This window comes from Nerophis ophidion, linkage group LG28, assembly GCF_033978795.1.
Source record: "Nerophis ophidion isolate RoL-2023_Sa linkage group LG28, RoL_Noph_v1.0, whole genome shotgun sequence".
In the NCBI taxonomy this organism is placed as follows: domain Eukaryota; kingdom Metazoa; phylum Chordata; class Actinopteri; order Syngnathiformes; family Syngnathidae; genus Nerophis; species Nerophis ophidion.
In genome coordinates, this window is record NC_084638.1 from 30,321,391 (window position 1) to 30,346,375 (window position 24,985).

At 37.2% G+C, this 24,985-nt stretch overlaps 1 protein-coding gene across 1 annotated transcript in view; it reads left to right on the forward strand.

Moving 5' to 3' along the window:
- acsl6 (acyl-CoA synthetase long chain family member 6) overlaps positions 1–24,985 on the forward strand; it is a 100,685-nt gene that overhangs the window by 26,244 nt on the left and 49,456 nt on the right. The window contains exons 2-6 of the mRNA XM_061890561.1: positions 5,574–5,794; positions 5,867–5,981; positions 11,912–11,976; positions 18,215–18,316; positions 22,054–22,332. Of these exons, the coding sequence (XP_061746545.1) occupies positions 5,574–5,794; positions 5,867–5,981; positions 11,912–11,976; positions 18,215–18,316; positions 22,054–22,332 (782 nt within the window). The remainder of the gene's footprint in view (positions 1–5,573; positions 5,795–5,866; positions 5,982–11,911; positions 11,977–18,214; positions 18,317–22,053; positions 22,333–24,985) is intronic.

Here is a 24,985-nt window from a genome sequence, read left to right on the forward strand (position 1 = left end):
GTTTCTTCTTTGACACTGAACGCAACATGATGTTTCTTTCTTAGACACTCAAAGCAACATGAAGTTTATTTTTTAGACACTGAATGCAACATTATGTTTCTTTCTTAGACACTTAACGCATCATAATGTTTCTTTCTTGGACACAGAATGCAACATGTTTCTTTCTTAGATGCTAAATGCAACATAATGTTTTTTACTTAGACCTTAAATGCAACGTGATGTTTCTTTCTTAGACACTAAACGCATCATTATGTTTCTTTCATAGGCAATGAATGCAACATGTTTCTTTCTAAGACACTAAACGCAACATGTGTTTTTCCCTAGACACTAAACACAACATGATGTTTCTTTGTTAGACACTAAATGCGACGTTATGTTTCTTCTTTGACACTGAGCGCAACATGATGTTTCTTCCTTAGACACTAAATGCAACATGTTTCTTTCTTAGACACTCAAAGCAACATGAAGTTTATTTGTTAGACACTGAATGCAACATTATGTTTCTTTCTTAGACAGTTAACGCATCATGATGTTTCTTTAGACACAGAATGCAACATGTTTCTTTCTTAGACGCTAAATGCAACATAATGTTTTTTACTTAGACCTTAAATGCAACATGATGTTTCTTTCTTAGGCACTAAACACATCATTATGTTTCTTTCATAGGCAATGAATGCAACATGTTTCTTTCTAAGACACTAAACGCAACATGTGTTTTTCCCTAGACACTAAACACAACATGATGTTTCTTTGTTAGACACTAAATGCGACGTTATGTTTCTTCTTTGACACTGAACGCAACATGATGTTTCTTTCTTAGACACTCAAAGCAACATGAAGTTTATTTTTTAGACACTGAATGCAACATTATGTTTCTTTCTTAGACACTTAACGCATCATAATGTTTCTTTCTTGGACACAGAATGCAACATGTTTCTTTCTTAGATGCTAAATGCAACATAATGTTTTTTACTTAGATCTTAAATGCAACGTGATGTTTCTTTCTTAGACACTAAACGCATCATTATGTTTCTTTCATAGGCAATGAATGCAACATGTTTCTTTCTAAGACACTAAACGCAACATGTGTTTTTCCCTAGACACTAAACACAACATGATGTTTCTTTGTTAGACACTAAATGCGACGTTATGTTTCTTCTTTGACACTGAGCGCAACATGATGTTTCTTCCTTAGACACTAAATGCAACATGTTTCTTTCTTAGACACTCAAAGCAACATGAAGTTTATTTGTTAGACACTGAATGCAACATTATGTTTCTTTCTTAGACACTTAACGCATCATAATGTTTCTTTCTTGGACACAGAATGCAACATGTTTCTTTCTTAGATGCTAAATGCAACATAATGTTTTTTACTTAGACCTTAAATGCAACATGATGTTTCTTTCTTAGACACTAAACGCATCATTATGTTTTTTTCATAGGCAATGAATGCAACATGTTTCTTTCTAAGACACTAAACGCAACATGTGTTTTTCCCTAGACATTAAACACAACATGATGTTTCTTTGTTAGACACTAAATGCGATGTTATGTTTCTTCTTTGACACTGAGCGCAACATGATGTTTCTTCCTTAGACACTAAATGCAACATGTTTCTTTCTTAGACACTCAAAGTAACATGAAGTTTATTTGTTAGACACTGAATGCAACATTATGTTTCTTTCTTAGACACTTAACGCATCATGATGTTTCTTTCTTAGACACAGAATGCAACATGTTTCTTTCTTAGACGCTAAATGCAACATAATGTTTTTTACATAGACCTTAAATGCAACGTGATGTTTCTTCCTTAGACACTAAATGCAACATGTTTCTTTCTTAGACACTAAATACAAATGATGTTTCTTCCTTGGACACTAAATGCAACATGTTTCTTTCTTAGACACTAAAAGCAACATTACATTTCTTTGTTGGACACTGAATGCAACATTGTTTCTTTCTTTGACATTGAACGCAACATGATGTGTCTTTCTTAGACACTTACCTCATCATGATGTTTCTTTCTTAGTCACAGAATGCAACATGTTTCTTTGGTAGACGCTAAATGTAACATAATGTTTCTTTCTTACACGCTAAATGCAACATAATGTTTCTTACTCAGACCTTAAATGCAACATGATGGTTCTTTCTTAGACACTAAACTTATCTTAATGTTTCTTTTTTAGGCCCAGAATGCAACATTTTTCTTTCTTAGACGCTAAATGCAACATGTTTTTTACTTAGACCTTAAATGCAACGTGATGTTTCTTTCTTAGACACTAAACACATCATAATGTTTCTTTCATAGGCAATGAATGCAACATGTTTCTTTCTAAGACACTAAACGCAACATGTTTCTTCCTTAGACACTAAACACAACATGATGTTTCTTTGTTAGACACTAAATGCGACGTTATGTTTCTTCTTTGACACTGAGCGCAACATGATGTTTCTTCCTTAGACACTAAATGCAACATGTTTCTTTCTTAGACACTCAAAGTAACATGAAGTTTATTTGTTAGACACTGAATGCAACATTATGTTTCTTTCTTAGACACTTAACGCATCATGATGTTTCTTTCTTAGACACAGAATGCAACATGTTTCTTTCTTAGACGCTAAATGCAACATAATGTTTTTTACTTCGACCTTAAATGCAACGTGATGTTTCTTCCTTAGACACTAAATACAAATGATGTTTCTTCCTTGGACACTAAATGCAACATGTTTCTTTCTTAGACACTAAAAGCAACATTACATTTCTTTGTTGGACACAGAATGCAACATTGTTTCTTTCTTTGACATTGAACGCAACATGATGTTTCTTTCTTAGTCACAGAATGCAACATGTTTCTTTGGTAGACGCTAAATGTAACATAATGTTTCTTTCTTAGATGCTAAATGCAACATAATGTTTCTTACTCAGACCTTAAATGCAACATGATGGTTCTTTCTTAGACACCAAACGCATCTTAATGTTTCTTTCTTAGGCCCAGAATGCAACATTTTTCTTTCAAAGACACTAAATGCAACATGTGTTTTTCCCTGGACACTAAACACAACAATATGTTTCTTTGTTAGACACTAAATGCAACATTGTTTCTTTGAAATTTAATGCAGCATGATGTTTCTTCTTTTGGCACTAAACACAAAGTGATATTTCTTTTTCTTGGACACTAAATGCAACATGGTGTTTCTTTATTTGACACTGAATGCAACATGATGCGTCTTTCTTAGACACGTAACGTATCATGATGTTTCTTTCTTAGACACTAAAGGCAGCATGTTTCATTCTGAGTCTCTGAATGCAACCTGAGGTTTGTTCCTAAGATACTAAACGCAACATGACGTTTCTCTCTTTGACACTAAATACAACATGTTTTTCCTTAGACACTAAACACAACATGATGTTTCTTCCTTAGACACTAAACACAACATGATGTTTCTTCCTTGAACACTAAACACATCATGATGTTTCTTCCTTAGACACTAAACACAACATGATGTTTCTTCCTTAGACACTAAACACAACATGATGTTTCTTCCTGAGACACTAAAAGGCAACATGATGTTTCTTCCTTAGACACTAAACACAACATGATGTTTCTTCCTTGAACACTAAACACAACATGATGTTTCTTCCTTAGACACTAAACACAACATGATGTTTCTTCCTTAGACACTAAACACAACATGATGTTTCTTCCTTAGACACTAAACACAACATGATGTTTCTTCCTTAGACACTAAACACAACATGATGTTTCTTCCTTGAACACTAAACACAACATGATGTTTCTTCCTTAGACACTAAACACAACATGATGTTTCTTCCTTAGACACTAAACACAACATGATGTTTCTTCCTTAGACACTAAACACAACATGATGTTTCTTCCTTAGACACTAAACACAACATGATGTTTCTTCCTTAGACACTAAACACAACATGATGTTTCTTCCTTAGACACTAAACACAACATGATGTTTCTTCCTTAGACACTAAACACAACATGATGTTTCTTCCTTAGACACTAAACACAACATGATGTTTCTTCCTTAGACACTAAACACAACATGATGTTTCTTCCTGAGACACTAAAAGGCAACACGATGTTTCTATCTTAGACACTAAATACAACATATTTTTTCTTCGACACTACAAGCAACATGATGTTTCTTTCTTAACCCCTAAACGCAATGTGATGTTTATTCTTTAGACACTGAATGCAAAACAATGTTCCACGGCAAAAACTGAACGCAACACAATGGACATTAGACGTTACAGTCAACTTGATGCTATTTAATTGACATTGAAGGCAACACAATGGACATTAGACGTTACAGTCAACTTGATGCTATTTAATTGACATTGAAGGCAACACAATGGACATTAGACGTTACAGTCAACTTGATGCTATTTAATTGACATTGAAGGCAACACAATGGACATTAGACGTTACAGTCAACTTGATGCTATTTAATTGACATTGAAGGCAACACAATGGACATTAGACGTTACAGTCAACTTGATGCTATTTAATTGACATTGAAGGCAACACTATGCTGCTTCTTTGTTAGACAGTGAACGCAACCCAGAGTTGCTTTTTTTTTTTTAAACTAAACTCACACAACGGTTGTTTTTTTGAACACTCAAATTTATGGATTTTTTTTGTTAGACAGCGAACTGAACCTACCACTGACCTGTTTCAATAAGACAGTGAACGCATCATGGGTAGCCCCATAAAAATGTAACTGTGGAAGTCGCTTCCTCGCGGTCCCACTGACAGACACTTCACAAAAACCAGGCGTGCAGAGTTGAACAAAGTTTTTAATGTGCGTAGATTTCGCCGAGTCTTTCTCCCGCAGAACATGACTTCTCGGCCACGTCCGTATCCTCTCTCTCCCACTGCTCCCGGTCGCTTACTGTTAAAGACAACAGATGATTAATTAATAATAATAATAATGGATTAGATTTATATCGCGCTTTTCTATTGTTAGATACTCAAAGCGCTCACAGAGAGGTGGGAACCCATCATTCATTCACACCTGGTGGTGGTAAGCTACATCTGTAGCCACAGCTGCCCTGGGGTAGACTGACGGAAGCGTGGCTGCCAGTTTGCGCCTACGGTCCCTCCGACCACCGGCGATCATTCATTCATCATTCATTCACCAGTGTGAGCGGCACCGGGGGCAAAGGTGAAGTGTCCTGCCCAAGGACACAACGGCAGCGAATTGGATATCAATAGGTGGGAAACGAACCTGCAACCCTCAGGTTTCTGGCACGGCCGCTCTACCCACTACGCCATGCCGCCCTAGATTAACACGTACCACCTGTGAAACCTAATCACCTGCCAGCTGTGTCTCGCCGTCAGCACAGCCACGCCCCTGTCTGATGGTTCTCTGTCCTCAGCACCATGGACAGAGGCGGTGACCTTTGCTCCTGCAGGCAGCGCTGGCCTCATCCCCCCTCCACAGTAACATAGGGAGAAAAAAGCCTCTCCGAACTAAGCCTCAGGGGCACAGTTTGAGACCAGGAAAAAAAAAACCTGGATGTTTCTCCTCCGCAGAGCTGAGTTCCACGCTGAAGGAGAAGATGCAGGCCCAGGAGATGATGAGCAGCCTGAGGGTACCAGAGATGGACGAGCTGGGCCAGTTCTTCCGCTCGCTGCCCACGTCCACGCTGGTGGGACTCGGCGCTCTCGCCGCCGTGCTGGCGTACTGGCTGGCCACCCGGCCCCGCGCCATCAAGCCGCCATGCAGCCTCCTCCACCAGTCCGAGGAGGTGCCGGTAAGCCTCGGAGGGTTTTGGACGAGTCAGCGCGTTAAGTACAAGTAACCTAGCCGTCTCCTGTGTCGTTAGCATGAAGACGGGGGTCGCAGGTCAATGATGGGCGACACCTCCAAGCTGCTCACTCATTACCACGACGACGCCAGGACCATGTACGAGGTCTTCCAGCGAGGCCTCCATATATCAGGTGGGTCCGTGGCGATGTTTGAATCCCTCCAATGAATCCATTATTGCAAATGATGCTGTTGCGTACGGCGGCTCAATGTTTCCAATTCATTGCCACAGGTTTTTATGCAAACCCTGGAAATTATTTAACCGGGCCATGAATCCGTGGGCACGATTCTGAGTCCTGGCGTGATTATGCGATTCAGAATCGATTCAACACGATTCTCGCAATGTATTAATTGGTATAATAATCATAATGAAACTTCTTCAAAACAGGAAACAGGTTCCATACAGTCGTGGTTTGGTTCTTTTATGAATTTATTATGTGTCTACTGAAAATGTGACCAAATCTGCTGGGTGAAAAGTATACAAACAGCAACATACATTATCAATGTGTTCTGACCCGTTCTTCCTTCGGTCAACGCTCCCAGGTTCTTTTATGACACTTAAGCTGGTTTTAAATCAATCAGAGACAGAGGTTGCTCATTTTGATATTTTTATAACCAAAGCGCCTTGGGAGATAAATGGGTTGTACTTGTATAGCGCTTTTCTACCTTCAAGGTACTCAAAGCGCTTTGACACTACTTCCACATTTACCCATTCACACACACATTCACACACTGATGGAGGGAGCTGCCATGCAAGGCGCCAACCAGTGAAGTGTCTTGCTCAGGACACAACGGACGTGACGAGGTTGGTACTAGGTGGGATTTGAACCAGGGACTCTCGGGTTGCGCACGGCCACTTTCCCACTGCGCCACGCCGTCCCTATAAGATCAATCTAGATACAACATTTCAAAGGCACGGTCCAAATTGATCTAATCCTAAAATGACAGTTTCTCCCTCCTCACTCACTCTCACCCGCCCCTCTTCTTCTCCTCCCTACCTCGGACAGTTGAGATAACAGATTGTTATGTCTTCATTCCAACATTCCAAATTCAAGGTCCATGTAAAAGGCTCCCACTTTAGCTGTTCTAAAATCTGACGAGGAAATAAAAAGACAACCAAGTCCAACAAGATGTGGAAAAGTTACAATCAACTCAAATTAGCTTCACGGCATGGCCTCTTAACTTCATGTTAGCGAATCATGATTGACGACACCTGTTGACTTCTCTGAGTCCATTTAAAAAGGGCTCATGTGATGCAGTCGGTTACAAACGCGACAACGGGAAAGTCAAAGGAACTCAGCGCAGATCTGAAAAAAAAAAACGAATCATTGACTTGAACAAGTCAGGAAAGTCACTTGGAGCCATTTCGAAGTAGCTTAAAGGCCTACTGAAATGAGATGTTCTTATTTAAACGGGGATAGCAGGTCCATTCTATGTGTCATACTTGATCATTTCGCGATATTGCCATATTTTTGCTGAAAGGATTTAGTAGAGAACATCCACGATAAAGTTCGCAACTTATGGTCGCTAATAAAAAAGCCTTGCCTTTACCGGAAGTAGCAGACGATGTGCGCTTGACATTTATAATCATAGCCACCAGCAGCAAGAGCTTTTCGGACCGAGAAAGCGACAATTTCTCCATTAATTTGAGCGAGGATGAAAGACTCGTGGATGAGGAAATTTAGAGTGAAGGACTAGAAAAAAAAAAAAAAAAGGCGACTGCTCTAGGCGGCGGCAGTGCGAAGGTTTCAGATGTAATCAGACACATTTACTAGGATAATTCTGGAAGATCCCTTATCTGCTTATTGTTTTAATAGTGTTTTAGTAAGAGTCATACCTGAAAGTCAGATGGCTGCGGTGAACGCCAGTGTCTCTGAGAGTAGCCGAGGAGCTAAGATCGCGGCTGCCTTTTTGAGCTGCAGTAGGAGGAGGTATAATCCACTGATGTCTCCGGTAAGAGTCGACGTAATATCACAATTTTCCCATCCAAAAACTTGCTGGTTGACGTTGAGAAACATGTTCACTTGACCGCTCTGTGTTAAAGCTTCACAACAAACAAAGAAACACCGGCTGTGTTTCGGTTGCTAAAGGCCGCTGCAATCCACCGCTTTCCACCAACAGCATTCTTCTTTGACGTCTCCATTATTAATTGAACAAATTGCAAAAGATTCAGCAACACAGATGTCCAAATTACTGTGTAATTATGCGATGGAAGGAGACTACTTTTAGCCGTGTGTGGTGCTGGGCTAATATGTCCCCTCCAACCCGAGACGTCACGCACACGCGTCATCATTCCGCGACGTTTTCAACAAGAAATTTAAAATTGTAATTTAGTAAACTAAACCGGCCGTATTGGCATGTGTTGCAATGTTAATATTTCATCATTGATATATAAACAATCAGACTGCGTGGTCGGTAGTAGTGGGTTTCAGTAGGCCTTTAAGGTCCCAAGAGCAACTGTGCAGGCGTAAGTATAAAGTCCATGGCACAGTTTTGTCACTGCCATGATCAGGTAGAAAAGGCAAGCTATCACCTGCTGCTGAGAGAAAATTGATCAGGAGGATCAAGAGTCAGCCGAGAACCACCAAAAAGCAGGTTTGCAGTGAATTGGCAGCTGATGTCAGTGTCCATAGTCAAGCGTGTTTTGCATCGCCATGGACTGAGAGGCTACCATGCAAGAAGGAAGCCTTTGCTCCAGAAGCGACACCTTAAAGGGGAACATTATCACAATTTCAGAAGGGTTAAAACCAATTAAAATCAGTTCCAAGTGGCTTTTTTTTATTTTTCGAAGTTTTTTTCAAAATTTTACCCATCACGCAACATCCCGAAAAACTGCTTCAAAGTGCCTGGTTTTCACCATCGCTATATCCACCCGTCCATTGTCCTGTGACGTGACTGCGTGATGCCAATACAAAAAAACATGGCGGATAGAACAGAAATATATAGCGACATTAGCTCTGATTCAGTCTCGGATTTCAGCGGCTTAAGCGATTGAACAGATTACGCATGTATTGAAACGGATGGTTGGAGTGTGGAGGCAGATAGCGAAAACAAAATTGAAGAAGAAAATGAACCTATTGAGCCATATCACAACAGACAACGGCAACGAGGACGAATTCGGCGATCGCCTTCTAACCAACGATTGCATCTGTCGATTGGTATGTGTTTGTTTAGCATTAAATGTGGGTTAAGGGAAAGGCTGGATGCAAATATAGCTACAAATGTACATACAGCTAGCCTAAATAGCATGTTAGCATCGATTAGCTTGCAGTCATGCCGTGCGCAAATATGTCTGATTAGCACATAAGTCAATAACATCAACAAAACTCACCTTCGTGATTTTGTTGACTTTATCGTTGGAAATGCATCTGCTTTGGGTGTCGCAGGATATCCACACATCTCTGTCGTAGCATCGCTATCGTTGGTAGCGATGCTATGACAGAACAGAACAAACGAGGGACTTTCCCATCTTTTGATCACTGGTGCAACTTAAATCCGTCGATTGGTTAGTGTTTGTTTGGCATTAAAAGTGGGTGGAGGGAAAGGCTGCATGCAAATATAGCTACAAATGAGGCATAATGATGCAATATGTACATACAGCTAGCCTAAATAGCATGTTAGCATCGATTAGCTTACAGTCATGCCCTGAGCAAATATGTCTGATCAGCACATAAGTCAATAACATCAACAAAACTCACCTTTGTGATTTTGTTGACTTTATCTTTGCAAATGCATCTGCTTTGGGTGTCGCAGGATATCCACACATCTCTGTCGTAGCATCGCTATCGTCGGTAGCGATGCTATGACAGAACAGAACAAACGAGGGACTTTCCCATCTTTTGATCACTGGTGCAACTTAAATCCGTCGATTGGTTAGTGTTTGTTTGGCATTAAAAGTGGGTGGAGGGAAAGGCTGGATGCAAATATAGCTACAAATGAGGCATAATGATGCAATATGTACATACAGCTAGCCTAAATAGCATGTTAGCATCGATTAGCTTACAGTCATGCCCTGAGCAAATATGTCTGATTAGCACATAAGTCAATAACATCAACAAAACTCACCTTTGTGATTTCGTTGACTTTATCTTTGCAAATGCATCTGCTTTGGGTGTCGCAGGATATCCACACATCTCTGTCGTAGCATCGCTATCGTCGGTAGCGATGCTATGACAGAACAGAACAAACGAGGGACTTTCCCATCTTTTGATCACTGGTGCAACTTAAATCCGTCGATTGGTTAGTGTTTGTTTGGCATTAAAAGTGGGTGGAGGGAAAGGCTGGATGCAAATATAGCTACAAATGAGGCATAATGATGCAATATGTACATACAGCTAGCCTAAATAGCATGTTAGCATCGATTAGCTTACAGTCATGCCCTGAGCAAATATGTCTGATTAGCACATAAGTCAATAACATCAACAAAACTCACCTTTGTGATTTCGTTGACTTTATCGTTGGAAATGCATCTGCTATGAGTGTCGCAGGATATCCACACATCTCTGTCGTAGCATCGCTATCGTCGGTAGCGATGCTATGACAGAACAGAACAAACGAGGGACTTTCCCATCTTTTGATCACTGGTGCAACTTAAATCCGTCGATTGGTTAGTGTTTGTTTGGCATTAAATGTGGGTGGAGGGAAAGGCTGGATGCAAATATAACTACAAATGAGGCATAATGATGCAATATGTACATACAGCTAGCCTAAATAGCATGTTAGCATCGGTTAGCATGCCGTGAACATTGATATGTCTGATTAGCACACTCCGCGTAAGTCAACTTGAATCCGTCCCTGATCGTGTTGTTACACCCTCCGACAACACACCGACCAAGGTACGGAAAACAGTCGAAAAAACGGAAAATAACAGCTGATTTGACTTGTGTTTGTAATGTGTTTGAGAAAATGACGGGTGAAAGGTCATGGCTCCGTCAGCGAACAATTGAAAGGCGTTTCGATCGCCAAATTCACCCTTTTAGAGTTCGGAAATCGGTTAAAAAAACATATGGTCTTTTTCCTGCAACATCAAGGTGTATATTGACGCTTACATAGGTCTGGTGATAATGTTCCCCTTTAAGGCTCGTCTAAAGTTTGCTGCTGATCACATGGACAAAGATAAGACCTTCTGGAGGAAAGTTCTGTGGTCAGATGAAACAAAAATTAAGCTGTTTGGCCACAAAACCCAGCAATATGGAGGAGAAAATGTGAGGCCTTTTAATCCCAGGAACACCATACCTACCGTCATGCATGGTGGTGGTAGTATTATAATCTGGGCCTGTTTTGCTGACAATGTAAAAGGACGATTACCTCCAGATTCTTCAGGACAAACTAAAATCATCAGGCCGGAGGTTGGGTCTTGGGCACAGTTGGGGGTTCCAACAGGACAATGACCCCAAACAAACATCAAAAGTTGCAAAGGAATGGCTAAATCAGGCTAGAATGAAAGTTTTAGAATGGTGTTCCCAAAGTACTGACTTTGGGACTGTGTGGCCAATGCTGAAGAAACAAGTCCATGTCAGAAAACCAACAAATTTAGCTGAACTGCACCAATTTGGTCAAGAGGAGTGGTCAAAAATTCAACCAGAAGCTTGTGGATGGCGACCAAAAGCGTCTTATTGCAGTGAAACTTGCCAAGGGACATGAACCCAAATATTAACATTTTTGACCTAGCAGATTTGGTCACATTTTCAGTAGACCCAAAATAAATACGTAAAAGAACCAAACTTCATGAATGTTTTTTATGACCAACAAGTATGTGCTCCAATCACTCACAAAAAAATCAGAGTTGCAGAAATTATTGGCAACTAAGGACAGCCATGACATTATGTTCTTTACAAGTGAATGTAAACTTTTGACCATGACTGTATGTGTGTATGTATATATATATATATATATATATATATATATATATATATATATATATATATATGTATATGTATGTATATGTATATATATATGTATATATATATATATATATATATATATATGTATATATATGTATATATATATATGTGTATGTGTATGTGTATATGTATATGTATAAATGTTTTGTTGCCATAAACAGGTGATGGTCCGTGCCTGGGTTCTCGTCTCCCCAACCAGCCTTACAAGTGGATTTCCTACAAGGAGGTCAGTGCCAGACATACACAGGAAGTCCTGCGCCTAATCTGCCTAGCAACCAATCCTCCTGCTAGCAAAAGGTTATGTTTGCTTTGATGAAGTGAATGGTTTTCATATTTTATATTACTTAATAGCAAGGAAGTTTTTCCACTGAGGGCCACAAACTGAAAAATCAAAGAACGCGGGGGCCATTTTTTTTTTAACACCAATATAGATTTTTTTATATATATTTTATATAGATGTCAACAGTAACACAACAGATGGCCATAATACAACATAAAGAATGTCAACATTGTCATGTTGTTTGTCAACAACAACACAAACAATGGCAACAGAAACTCAAAGGACGTCAACAATAACAAAAGCTGGCAATACTATCATGTTGTGTTTGTAAACAACAACACAGAAAATGGCAATAATACAATTTTGTTTGTCAACAACTATACAAAAGATGGCAATGATACCATGTTGTGTTTGTCAACAACAACAAAACAGAGGCTACATCGACGCAAAAGATGGCAAAAATACAATGTTGCTTGTCAACAACGTTACAAACAAATGCCAATAATTCCATGTTGTGTTTGTCCACAACACAAATGATGGCAACAAAAATAAAACATATGTCAACAATAACAAAAGATGGCAATAATGCCATGTTGTGTTTCTCAACAACAACACAAATGATACGAAAAATACAATTTTGTTCGTCAACAATACAAAAGATGGCAATAGTACCATGTTGTGTTTGTCAACAATAACAAAACAGAGGCAACAATAACACAAAAGATGGCAAAAATACAATGTTGCTTGTCATCAACTTTATAAAAAAATGCCATTAATTCCATGTTGTGTTTGTCCACAACACAAATGATGGCAACAAAAACAAAACATATGTCAACAATAACAAAAGATGGCAATAATGCCATGTTGTGTTTCTCAACAACAACACAAATGATACGAAAAATACAATTTTGTTCGTCAACAATACAAAAGATGGCAATAGTACCATGTTGTGTTTGTCAACAACAACAAAACAGAGGCAACAACAACACAAAAGATGGCAAAAATACAATGTTGCTTGTCATCAACTTTACAAACAAATGCCATTAATTCCATGTTGTGTTTGTCAACAACACAAATGATGGCAACAAAAACAAAAAATATGTCAACAATAACAAAAGATGGCAATAATGCCATGTTGTGTTTCTCAACAACACAAATGATAGCAAAAATACAATTTTGTTCGTCAACAATACAAAAGATGGCAATAATACCATGTTGTGTTTGTCAACAACAACAAAACAGAGGCAACAACAACACAAAAGATGGCAAAAATACAATGTTGCTTGTCATCAACTTTACAAACAAATGCCATTAATTCCATGTTGTGTTTGTCCACAACACAAATGATGGCAACAAAAACAAAAAATATGTCAACAATAACAAAAGATGGCAATAATGCCATGTTGTGTTTCTCAACAACACAAATGATAGCAAAAATACAATTTTGTTCGTCAACAATACAAAAGATGGCAATAGTACCATGTTGTGTTTGTCAACAACAACAAAACAGAGGCAACAACAACACAAAAGATGGCAAAAATACAATGTTGCTTGTCATCGACTTTACAAACAAATGCCATTAATTCCATGTTGTGTTTGTCAACAACACAAATGATGGCAACAAAAACAAAAAATATGTCAACAATAACAAAAGATGGCAATAATGCCATGTTGTATTTCTCAAAAACAACACAAATGATAGCAAAAATACAATTTTGTTCGTCAACAATACAAAAGATGGCAATGATACCATGTTGTGTTTGTCAACAACAACAAAACAGAGGCAACAATAACACAAAAGATGGCAAAAATACAATGTTGCTTGTCATCAACTTTACAAACAAATGCCATTAATTCCATGTTGTGTTTGTCCACAACACAAATGATGGCAACAAAAACAAAAAATATGTCAACAATAACAAAAGATGGCAATAATGCCATGTTGTGTTTCTCAACAACAAAAATGATAGCAAAAATACAATTTTGTTCGTCAACAATACAAAAGATGGCAATAATACCATGTTGTGTTTGTCAACAATAACAAAACAATGGCAACAACACAAAAGATGGCAAAAATACAATGTTGCTTGTCATCAACTTTATAAAAAAATGCCATTAATTCCATGTTGTGTTTGTCCACAACACAAATGATGGCAACAAAAACAAAACATATGTCAACAATAACAAAAGATGGCAATAATGCCATGTTGTGTTTCTCAACAACAACACAAATGATACGAAAAATACAATTTTGTTCGTCAACAATACAAAAGATGGCAATAGTACCATGTTGTGTTTGTCAACAACAACAAAACAGAGGCAACAACAACACAAAAGATGGCAAAAATACAATGTTGCTTGTCATCGACTTTACAAACAAATGCCATTAATTCCATGTTGTGTTTGTCAACAACACAAATGATGGCAACAAAAACAAAAAATATGTCAACAATAACAAAAGATGGCAATAATGCCATGTTGTGTTTCTCAAAAACAACACAAATGATAGCAAAAATAAAATTTTGTTGGTCAACAATACAAAAGATGGCAATAATACCATGTTGTGTTTGTCAACAACAACAAAACAGAGGCAACAATAACACAAATATGGCAAAAATACAATGTTGCTTGTCATCAACTTTACAAACAAATGCCATTAATTCCATGTTGTGTTTGTCCACAACACAAATGATGGCAACAAAAACAAAAAATATGTCAACAATAACAAAAGATGGCAATAATGCCATGTTGTGTTTCTCAACAACAAAAATGATAGCAAAAATACAATTTTGTTCGTCAACAATACAAAAGATGGCAATAATACCATGTTGTGTTTGTCAACAATAACAAAACAGTGGCAACAACAACACAAACGATGTCAACAATAACAAAAGATTGCAATAATACCATGTTGTGTTTGTCAACAATAACAAAACAATGGCAACAACACAAAAGATGGCAAAAATACAATGTTGCTTGTCATCAACTTTATAAAAAAATGCCATTAATTCCATGTTGTGTTTGTCCACAACACAAATGATGGCAACAAAAACAAAACATATGTCAACAATAACAAAAGATGGCAATAATGCCATGTTGTGTTTCTCAACAACAACACAAATGATACGAAAAATACAATTTTGTTCGTCAACAATACAAAAGATGGCAATAGTACCATGTTGTGTTTGTCAACAACAACAAAACAGAGGCAACAACAACACAAAAGATGGCAAAAATACAATGTTGCTTGTCATCGACTTTACAAACAAATGCCATTAATTCCATGTTGTGTTTGTCAACAACACAAATGATGGCAACAAAAACAAAAAATATGTCAACAATAACAAAAGATGGCAATAATGCCATGTTGTGTTTCTCAAAAACAACACAAATGATAGCAAAAATAAAATTTTGTTGGTCAACAATACAAAAGATGGCAATAATACCATGTTGTGTTTGTCAACAACAACAAAACAGAGGCAACAATAACACAAATATGGCAAAAATACAATGTTGCTTTTCATCAACTTTACAAACAAATGCCATTAATTCCATGTTGTGTTTGTCCACAACACAAATGATGGCAACAAAAACAAAAAATATGTCAACAATAACAAAAGATGGCAATAATGCCATGTTGTGTTTCTCAACAACAACACAAATGATAGCAAAAATACAATTTTGTTCGTCAACAATACAAAAGATGGCAATAATACCATGTTGTGTTTGTCAACAATAACAAAACAGTGGCAACAACAACACAAACGATGTCAACAATAACAAAAGATTGCAATAATACCATGTTGTGTTTTTCAACAATAACAAAACAGTGGCATCAACAACACAAAAGAGGTCAACAATAAAAAAATATGGCAATGATACCTTATTGTGTTTGTCAAAAACAACACAAAAGATGGCAATAATACAATTGTGTTTGTCAACAACAATACAAAGGATAGCAATAATTCCATGTTGTGTTTGTCAACAACACAAATGACGGCAACAAAAACCCAAAAGAGGGCAGTAATAGAATTTTGTCTGTCAACAATACAAAATATGGCAATAATACCATGTTGTGTTTGTCAAAAATAACAAAACAATGACAAAAACAAAACCAATGTCAACAATAACAAAAGATGGCAATAATACTTTGTCGTTAGTCAACAACACAAGAGAGGGCAATGACACCAATATCAAAACAATAGCAACAACAACACAAAATATGTCAACAATAACAAAAGATGGCAATAATACCATATTGTGTTTGTCCAAAACACCACAAAAGATGGCAAAAACACAATTTTGTTTGTCAACAACGTTACAAACAAATGCCAATAATTCCATGTTGTGTTTGTCAAAAACACAAATGACGGCAACAAAAACACAAAAGATGGCAATAATACCATGTTGTGTTTGTCAACAACAACAAAACAATGGCAGCAACAACGCAAAAGAGATCAACAAAAACCAAAGATGGCAATAATACCAAGTTGTGTTTGTCAACAATAACAAAACAATGTCAACAACAGCACTAAAGATGTCAACAATAACAGAACATGGCTATAGTGTCAGGTTGCGTTTGTCAACAACACAAAAGATGGCAATAATACAATTGTGTTCGTCAGCAACAATACAAAAGATGGCAATAATACCATGTTGTGTTTGTCAACAACAACACAAAAGATAGCAACAATACAATGTTGTTTGTCAACAAAATTACAAACAAATGACAATAATTTCATGTTGTGTTTGTCAACAACAACACAAAATATGGCAACAATACAATGTTGTTTGTCAACAACAATACAAAAGATGGCAATAATACCATGTTGTGTTTGTCAACAATAACAAAATAATTGCAACAACAACACAAAATTTGTCAACAATAACAAAAGATAGCAATAATAACATGTTGTGTTTGTCAACAACAACACAAAAGATGGCAATAGTAAAACATTTCCGGGTACCCGGAAGGTTCTCAGTCATTAAATAATTTTTAAAAAGTAATTTTAATTAATTTTAACGCTTAAATCTTGAAATCAATTTCAGTTCTATCTGTTGAAATAAAGTTAGATATATTTTTTAATGTTTTATACCCTTTTTGTTAAAGAACAAAAACATGAAAATATGCAGTATATTCCCCAAAAAGTGGAATATTTGATGTGGAGTACTTGGAGCCTAAAATAAGTCAATACATCATAACATAATTTATTTTAAGTTATTTTTTGAGCAAAAAAAGTTTTAGTTTTTTTTAATCCCACTAAAATCCTTAGGGATAACAAAAGTGTAAAAAATAAGTCATAGATAATTTTTTTTTTGTTTCCACTTTTAACACTCAACTCTTTAAATTAACCGATTATACGTTTTTATTATTATTATTATTATTATTATTATTTTTTATATATTTTTTGTTTGTTTTTTCATGCCCTAATTGTCATAGAAAATGGTTTAAGTTGAAGTTAACCCTATCTTTTTAGTTTTGTATGGCAAACACAAAAAATATGCAAAAAATATTAAAAAATATATATAAATATATAAAAAAAAATATGCACAAAATATTCCACTTTGAACATTTTTTTCAAAGTGGAATATTTGATGTGGAGTAATTGGAGCCTTAAATATGTCAATAATACATTTAAAATCATTAATTCATTATTATTTTTGGAGTAATGACAGTTTTTGAAACCCCATAAAATTGTTAAAAAAATAAATCATACATTTATTTATTTTTAACTTTCAACACTCAAATCTCTACATCAACTTCGGATCCATCCATAGTTGTACGTTTTTATCATTTTTTTCCATGTTGTTGTTTTTGCCATCGAAAGTTTTGTTTTTTTATGGAAAACAAAAATATTTCAAAGTGGAATATTTGATGTGAACTAATAAGAGTCTTCCATCCATCCATTTTCTACCACTTATTCCCTTTTGGGGTCGCGGGGGGCGCTGGCGCCTATCTCAGCTACAATCGGGCGGAAGGCGTGGTACACCCTGGACAAGTCGTAATAAGAGTCTTAAATAGGTCAATTATTCATAACAACATTGATTTTGATTCATTATTTTGTTTTGAAGAAGAAAAACAGCCTGTATGGCAGCTTTGTGTTATTAAAGTCAGCATTGCATTTTTTTTGCTCTTTTTATTCCACTTTTTTTATTCTGTCTGTTGAATGTTCCCGCCTTGTAGGTGATCTCCCGGGCCGAGCATCTGGGCTCGGGTCTGCTGCACCAGGGCTGCCTGCCCAACCCGGAACAGTTCATCGGGGTGTTCGCTCAGAACCGGCCAGAGGTGACTATCGCTCTTTTTAGTCATCGCCTGCCATGTTATTGTTAAGTAAGATGATGTTAGCGTCAAAGATCCTGTATATGACACGACTAATCTGCTGTTTTTAGGATTTAGTGCCAATATGCTTGTCAAAGATCCTTTATGTGACACGACTAATCTGCTGTTTTTAGGATTTAGTGCCAATATGCTTGTCAAAGATCCTTTATGTGACACGACTAATCTGCTGTTTTTAAGGATTTACTGCCAATATGCTTGTCAAAGATCCTTTATGTGACACGACTAATCAGCTGTTTTAAAGGACTCAATGCCAACATGCTTGTCAAAGATCCTTTATGTGTCATGACTACTTTGCTGTTTTTAAGGACTTACTGCCAACATGCTTGCCAGAGATCATTTATGTGACACGACTAAACAGCTGTTTTTAGGATTTACTGCCAACATGCTTGTCAAAGATCCTTTATGTGACACGACTAATCTGCTGTTTTTAAGGACTTACTGCCAAGAAGCTAGTCAAAGATCCTGTATGTGACACGACTAATCTGCTGTTTTTAGGACTTACTGCCAATATGCTTGTCAAAGATCCTTTATGTGACACGACTAATCAGCTGTTTTAAAGGACTCAATGCCAACATGCTTGTCAAAGATCCTTTATGTGTCATGACTACTTTGCTGTTTTTAAGGACTTACTGCCAACATGCTTGCCAGAGATCATTTATGTGACACGACTAAACAGCTGTTTTTAGGATTTACTGCCAACATGCTAGTCAAAGATCCTTTATGTGACACGACTAATCTGCTGTTTTTAAGGACTTACTGCCAAGAAGCTAGTCAAAGATCCTGTATGTGACAGGGCTAATCTGCTGTTTTTAGGACTTACTGCCAATATGCTTGTCAAAGATCCTTTATGTGACACGACTAATCAGCTGTTTTAAAGGACTCAATGCCAACATGCTTGTCAAAGATCCTTTATGTGACAACTTACTCTGCTGTTTTTAAGGACTTACTGCCAACATGCTAGTTAAAGATCCTTTATGTGACACGACTAATCTGCTGCTTTTAAGGACCTACTGCCAAGAAGCTAGTTAAAGATCCTTTATGTGACACAACTAATCAGCTGTTTTAAAGGACTCAATGCCAACATGCTTGTCAAAGATCCTTTATGTGTCATGACTACTTTGCTGTTTTTAAGGACTTACTGCCAACATGCTTGCCAGAGATCATTTATGTGACACGACTAAACAGCTGTTTTTAGGATTTACTGCCAATATGCTTGTCAAAGATCATTTATGTGACACAACTAATCTGCTGCTTTTAAGGACTAACTGCCAAGAAGCTAGTCAAAGATCCTGTATGTGACACGACTAATTTGCTGTTTTTAAGGACTTACTGCCAACATGCTTGTCAAAGATCCTTTATGTGACACAACTAATCAGCTGTTTTAAAGGACTCAATGCCAACATGCTTGTCAAAGATCCTTTATGTGACACGACAAATCTGCTGTTTTTAAGGACTTACTGCGAACATGCTAGTCAAAGATCCTTTATGTGACAACTTACTCTGCTGTTTTTAAGGACTTACTGCCAACATGCTAGTCAAAGATCCTTTATGTGAAACGACTACTCTGCTGTTTTTAAGGACTTACTGCCAACATGCTAGTTAAAGATCCTTTATGTGACACGACTAATCTGCTGCTTTTAAGGACCTACTGCCAAGAAGCTAGTCAAAGATCCTTTATGTGACACGACTAATCTGCTGTTTTTAAGGACGTACTGCCAAGAAGCTAGTCAAAGATCCTGTATATGACACGACTAATTTGCTGTTTTTAAGGACTTACTGCCAACATGCTTGTCAAAGATCCTTTATGTGACACGACTAATCAGCTGTTTTAAAGGACTCAATGCCAACATGCTAGTCAAAGATCCTTTATGTGACACAACTAATCAGCTGTTTTAAAGGACTCAATGCCAACATGCTAGTCAAAAATCCTTTATGTGACACTACTAATCAGCTGTTTTAAAGGACTCAATGCCAACATGCTAGTCAAAGATCCTTTATGTGACATGACTAATCAGCTGTTTTAAAGGACTCAATGCCAACATGCTTGTCAAAGATCCTTTATGTGACACGACTAATCTGCTGTTTTTAAGGACTTACTGCCAACATGCTTGTCAAAGATCCTTTATGTGACATGACTAATCAGCTGTTTTAAAGGACTCAATGCCAACATGCTTGTCAAAGATCCTTTATGTGACACGACTAATCTGCTGTTTTTAAGGACTTACTGCCAACATGCTTGTCAAAGATCCTTTATGTGACACGACTAATCTGCTGTTTTTAAGGACTTACTGCCAACATGCTAGTCAAAGATCCTTTATGTGACACGACTACTTTGCTGTTTTTACGGATTTACTGCCAACATGCTAGTCAAAGATCCTTTATGTGACACGACTAATCTGCTGTTTTTAAGGACCTAATGTCAACATGCTAAATAAAGATTCTTGATATCATACAACTAATCTGCTGTTTTTAAGGACCTACTGCCAACATGCTTGTCAAAGATCCTCTCTATAACATTACTTATCCGCATGTTTTTAAGGCCAACATGCTAGTCAAAGATCCTCTCTATGACATGACTTATTCGCATTTTTTAAGGTTCTTCTGCAATAATGCTAGCCAAAGATCCTCTATGTGACACGATTATTCTGCTGTTTTTAAGGACCTACTACCAACATGCTTGTCAAAGATCCTCTCTATGTATAACATGACTTATCCGCATGTTTTTAAGGACCTTCTGCAACAATGCTAGTCAAAGATCCTCTATGTGACACGACTAATCTGCTGTTTTTAAGTACCTACTGCCAACATGCTTGTCAAAGATCCTCTCTATAACATGACTTATCCGCATGTTTTTAAGGCCAACAAGCTTGTCAAAGATCTTCTTTATGACATGTTATTAAGGACCTTCTGCAACAATGCTTGCCAAAGATCCTCTATGTGACACGACTACTCTGCTGGTTTTAAGGACCCACTGCAACAATTCTAGTCAAAGATCCTCTCTGTGACATGACTTATTCACATTTTTTAAAGTTCTTCTGCAAAAATGCTAGCCAAAGATCCTTTATGTAACACGACTACTCTGCTGGTTTTAAGGACCTTCTGCAATAATGCTAGTCAAAGATCCTCTATACGACACAATTATTCTGCTGTTTTTAAGGACCTACTGCCAACATGCCTATCAAAGATCCTCTCTATATATAACAAGACTTATCCGCCTGTTTTTAAGGACTTTCTGTATCAAAGCTAGTCAAAGATCCTCTATGTGACACGATTACTCTTCTGGTTTTAAGGACCTTATGCAACAATGCTAGTCAAAGATCCTCTATATGACATGATTATTCTGCTGTCTTTAAGGACCTACTGCCAACATGCCTATCAAAGATCCTCTCCATATATAGCATGACTTAGCCGCCGGTTTTTAAGGACTTTCTGTATCAAAGCTAGTCAAAGATCCTCTCTGTGACATGACTTATTCGCATTTTTTTAAGGTTCTTCTGCAACAATGCTAGTCAAAGATCTTCTATGTGTCACGATTATTCTGCTGTTTTTAAGGACCTACTGCCAACATGCCCATCAAAGATCCTCTCTATCTATAACATGACTTATCCGCCTGTTTTGAAGGACTTTCTGTATCAAAGATAGTCAAAGATCCTCTATGTGACACGAGTACTGTTTCCCTGCAGTGGATCATCTCGGAGCTGGCGTGCTACACCTACTCCATGGTGGTGGTGCCGCTGTATGACACGCTGGGTGCAGACGCCATACGCTTCATCATCAACACAGCCGACATCTCCACCGTCATCTGCGACAAGGTGGACAAGGCCCAAGTCCTGCTGGCCAACGTGGAGCGTGCCGAGACCCCTCGCCTGCGCCGCATCGTCCTCATGGAGCCCTCGGACGCCGCCCTGGTGGAGCGTGGCCTGGGCTGCGGCGTCCACGTGCAGGCCCTGCAGGAAGTGGAGGTAAACCACCAGTTTGTCAACAACACCCGGCATGGCAGTATTACCATGTTGTGATTGTCAACAAACACAAAAAAGATGTCAAAAACAACACAAGCGATGGCATTGATACCATGCTTGGTTTGTCAACAACAACAGAGAAAATGACAATAATAACATATTGTGTTTGTCAACAACAACACAAAAGATGGCAACAACAACACAAAAGATGTTAACAATAATAACAGACGGCAAAAATACAAAGTTGTGTTTGTCAACAACAGCACGAATAATGGCAACAACAACACAAAACATGTCAACGATAACACAATAGATGGCAAAATTACCGTGGTGTTATTGTCAACAACAACACAAACAATGGCAACAACACAAAATATGGCAATAATACAATGTTTGTCAACAACATTACAAACGAATGGCAATAGTACCATGTTGTGTTTGTCAACAACAACACAAAAGATGGCAGCAACAACACAAAAGATGGCAACAACAACACAAAATATGTCAACAATAACAACAGACGGCAAAAATACAAAGTTGTGTTTGTCAACAACAACACGAATAATGGCAACAACAACACAAATCATGTCAACAATAACACAAATGAATGGCAATAGTACCATGTTGTGTTTGTCAACAACAACACAAAAGATGGCAACAACAACACAAAAGATGTCAACAATTACAACAGATGGCAAAAATACAAAGTTGTGTTTGTCAACAACAACATTGAAAACGACAATAATAACATGTTGTGTTTGTCAACAACAACACAAACAATGGCAACAACAACACAAAAGAGGTCAACAGTAACAAATAAGATGGCCTTACTACAATGTTGTGTTTGTCAACAACACACAAGATAGTGATAATACCATGTTGTGTTTGTCAACAACAACACAAAAGATGGCAACAACACAAAACATGTCAACAATAACAACAGACGGCAAAAATACAAAGTTGTGTTTGTCAACAACAGAGAAAATGACAATAAATAACATGTTGTGTTTGTCAACAACAACACAAACAATGGCAACAACAACACAAAATATGTCAACAGTAACACATAAGATGGCCTTACTACAGTGTTGTGTTTGTCTACCATGACATAAAAGTTGGCAACAATACCATGTTGTGTTTGTAAACAACAACACAAACAAAATGGCAACAACCACAACGCAAACAATGTCGACAATAACAAAATATGGCAATAATACCATGTTGTGTTTGTCAACAACAACACACAAGATAGCAATAATACAATGGTGTTTGTCAACAACAACACAAAAGATGGCAACAACAACACAAAAGATGTCAACAATTACAACAGATGGCAAAAATACAAAGTTGTGTTTGTCAACAACAACAGAGAAAACGACAATAATAACATGTTGTGTTTGTCAACAACAACACAAACAATGGCAACAACAACACAAAAGAGGTCAACAGTAACAAATAAGATGGCCTTACTACAATGTTGTGTTTGTCAACAACACACAAGATAGTGATAATACCATGTTGTGTTTGTCAACAACAACACAAAAGATGGCAACAACACAAACCATGTCAACAATAACAACAGACGGCAAAAATACAAAGTTGTGTTTGTCAACAACAACAGAGAAGATGACAATAAATAACATGTTGTGTTTGTCAACAACAACACAAACAACGGCAACAACAACACAAAATATGTCAACAGTAACACATAAGATGGCCTTACTACAGTGTTGTGTTTGTCTACAATGACATAAAAGATGGCAACAATACCATGTTGTGTTTGTAAACAACAACACAAACAAAATGGCAACAACCACAACGCAAACAATGTCGACAATAACAAAATATGGCAATAATACCATGTTGTGTTTGTCAACAACAACACACAAGATAGCAATAATACAATGGTGTTTGTCAACAACAACACAAAAGATGGCAATAATACTGTGTTGTGTTTGTCAACAACAACAATAACAATAGCAAGACACAAGATGGCAATAATACACCCTGGTTTGTCAACAACATTACAAAAGACTGCAATATTACCATGTTGTGTTTGTTAACAACAACACAAAAGTTGTCAATAGTACAATTTTGTTTGTCAACAACACAAACGATGGCAACAATAACACAAACCATTGCAATGATAACACAGTAAATGGCAAAATTACCATAGTGTGATTGTCAACAACAACACAAACGATGGCAACAACACAAAATCTGGCAATAAGACAAGGTTGTTTGTCAACAATATAACAAATGGATGGCAATAATCCCATGTTGTGTTTGTCAACAGCACACAAGATAGCGATAATACCATGTTGTGTTTGTCGACATCACAAAATATGGCAATAATATTATGTTGGTTTTGTCAACAACACAAACGATGGCAACAACAACACCACATATGGCAATAATACCATGTTTTTGTCAACAACAACACAAACAATGACAACAACAAAAAATATATCAACAATAACAGAAGATGGCAGTAACACATTGTTGTGTTCGTCAACAACACAAAATATTGCATTAATACAATGTTGTGCTTGTCAACAACAACAAAACAATGGCAACAACAACAACACAAAAGATGTCAACAATAACAGACGACAATAATATAATGTTGTGTTAACAACAACACAAAAGTTGGCAA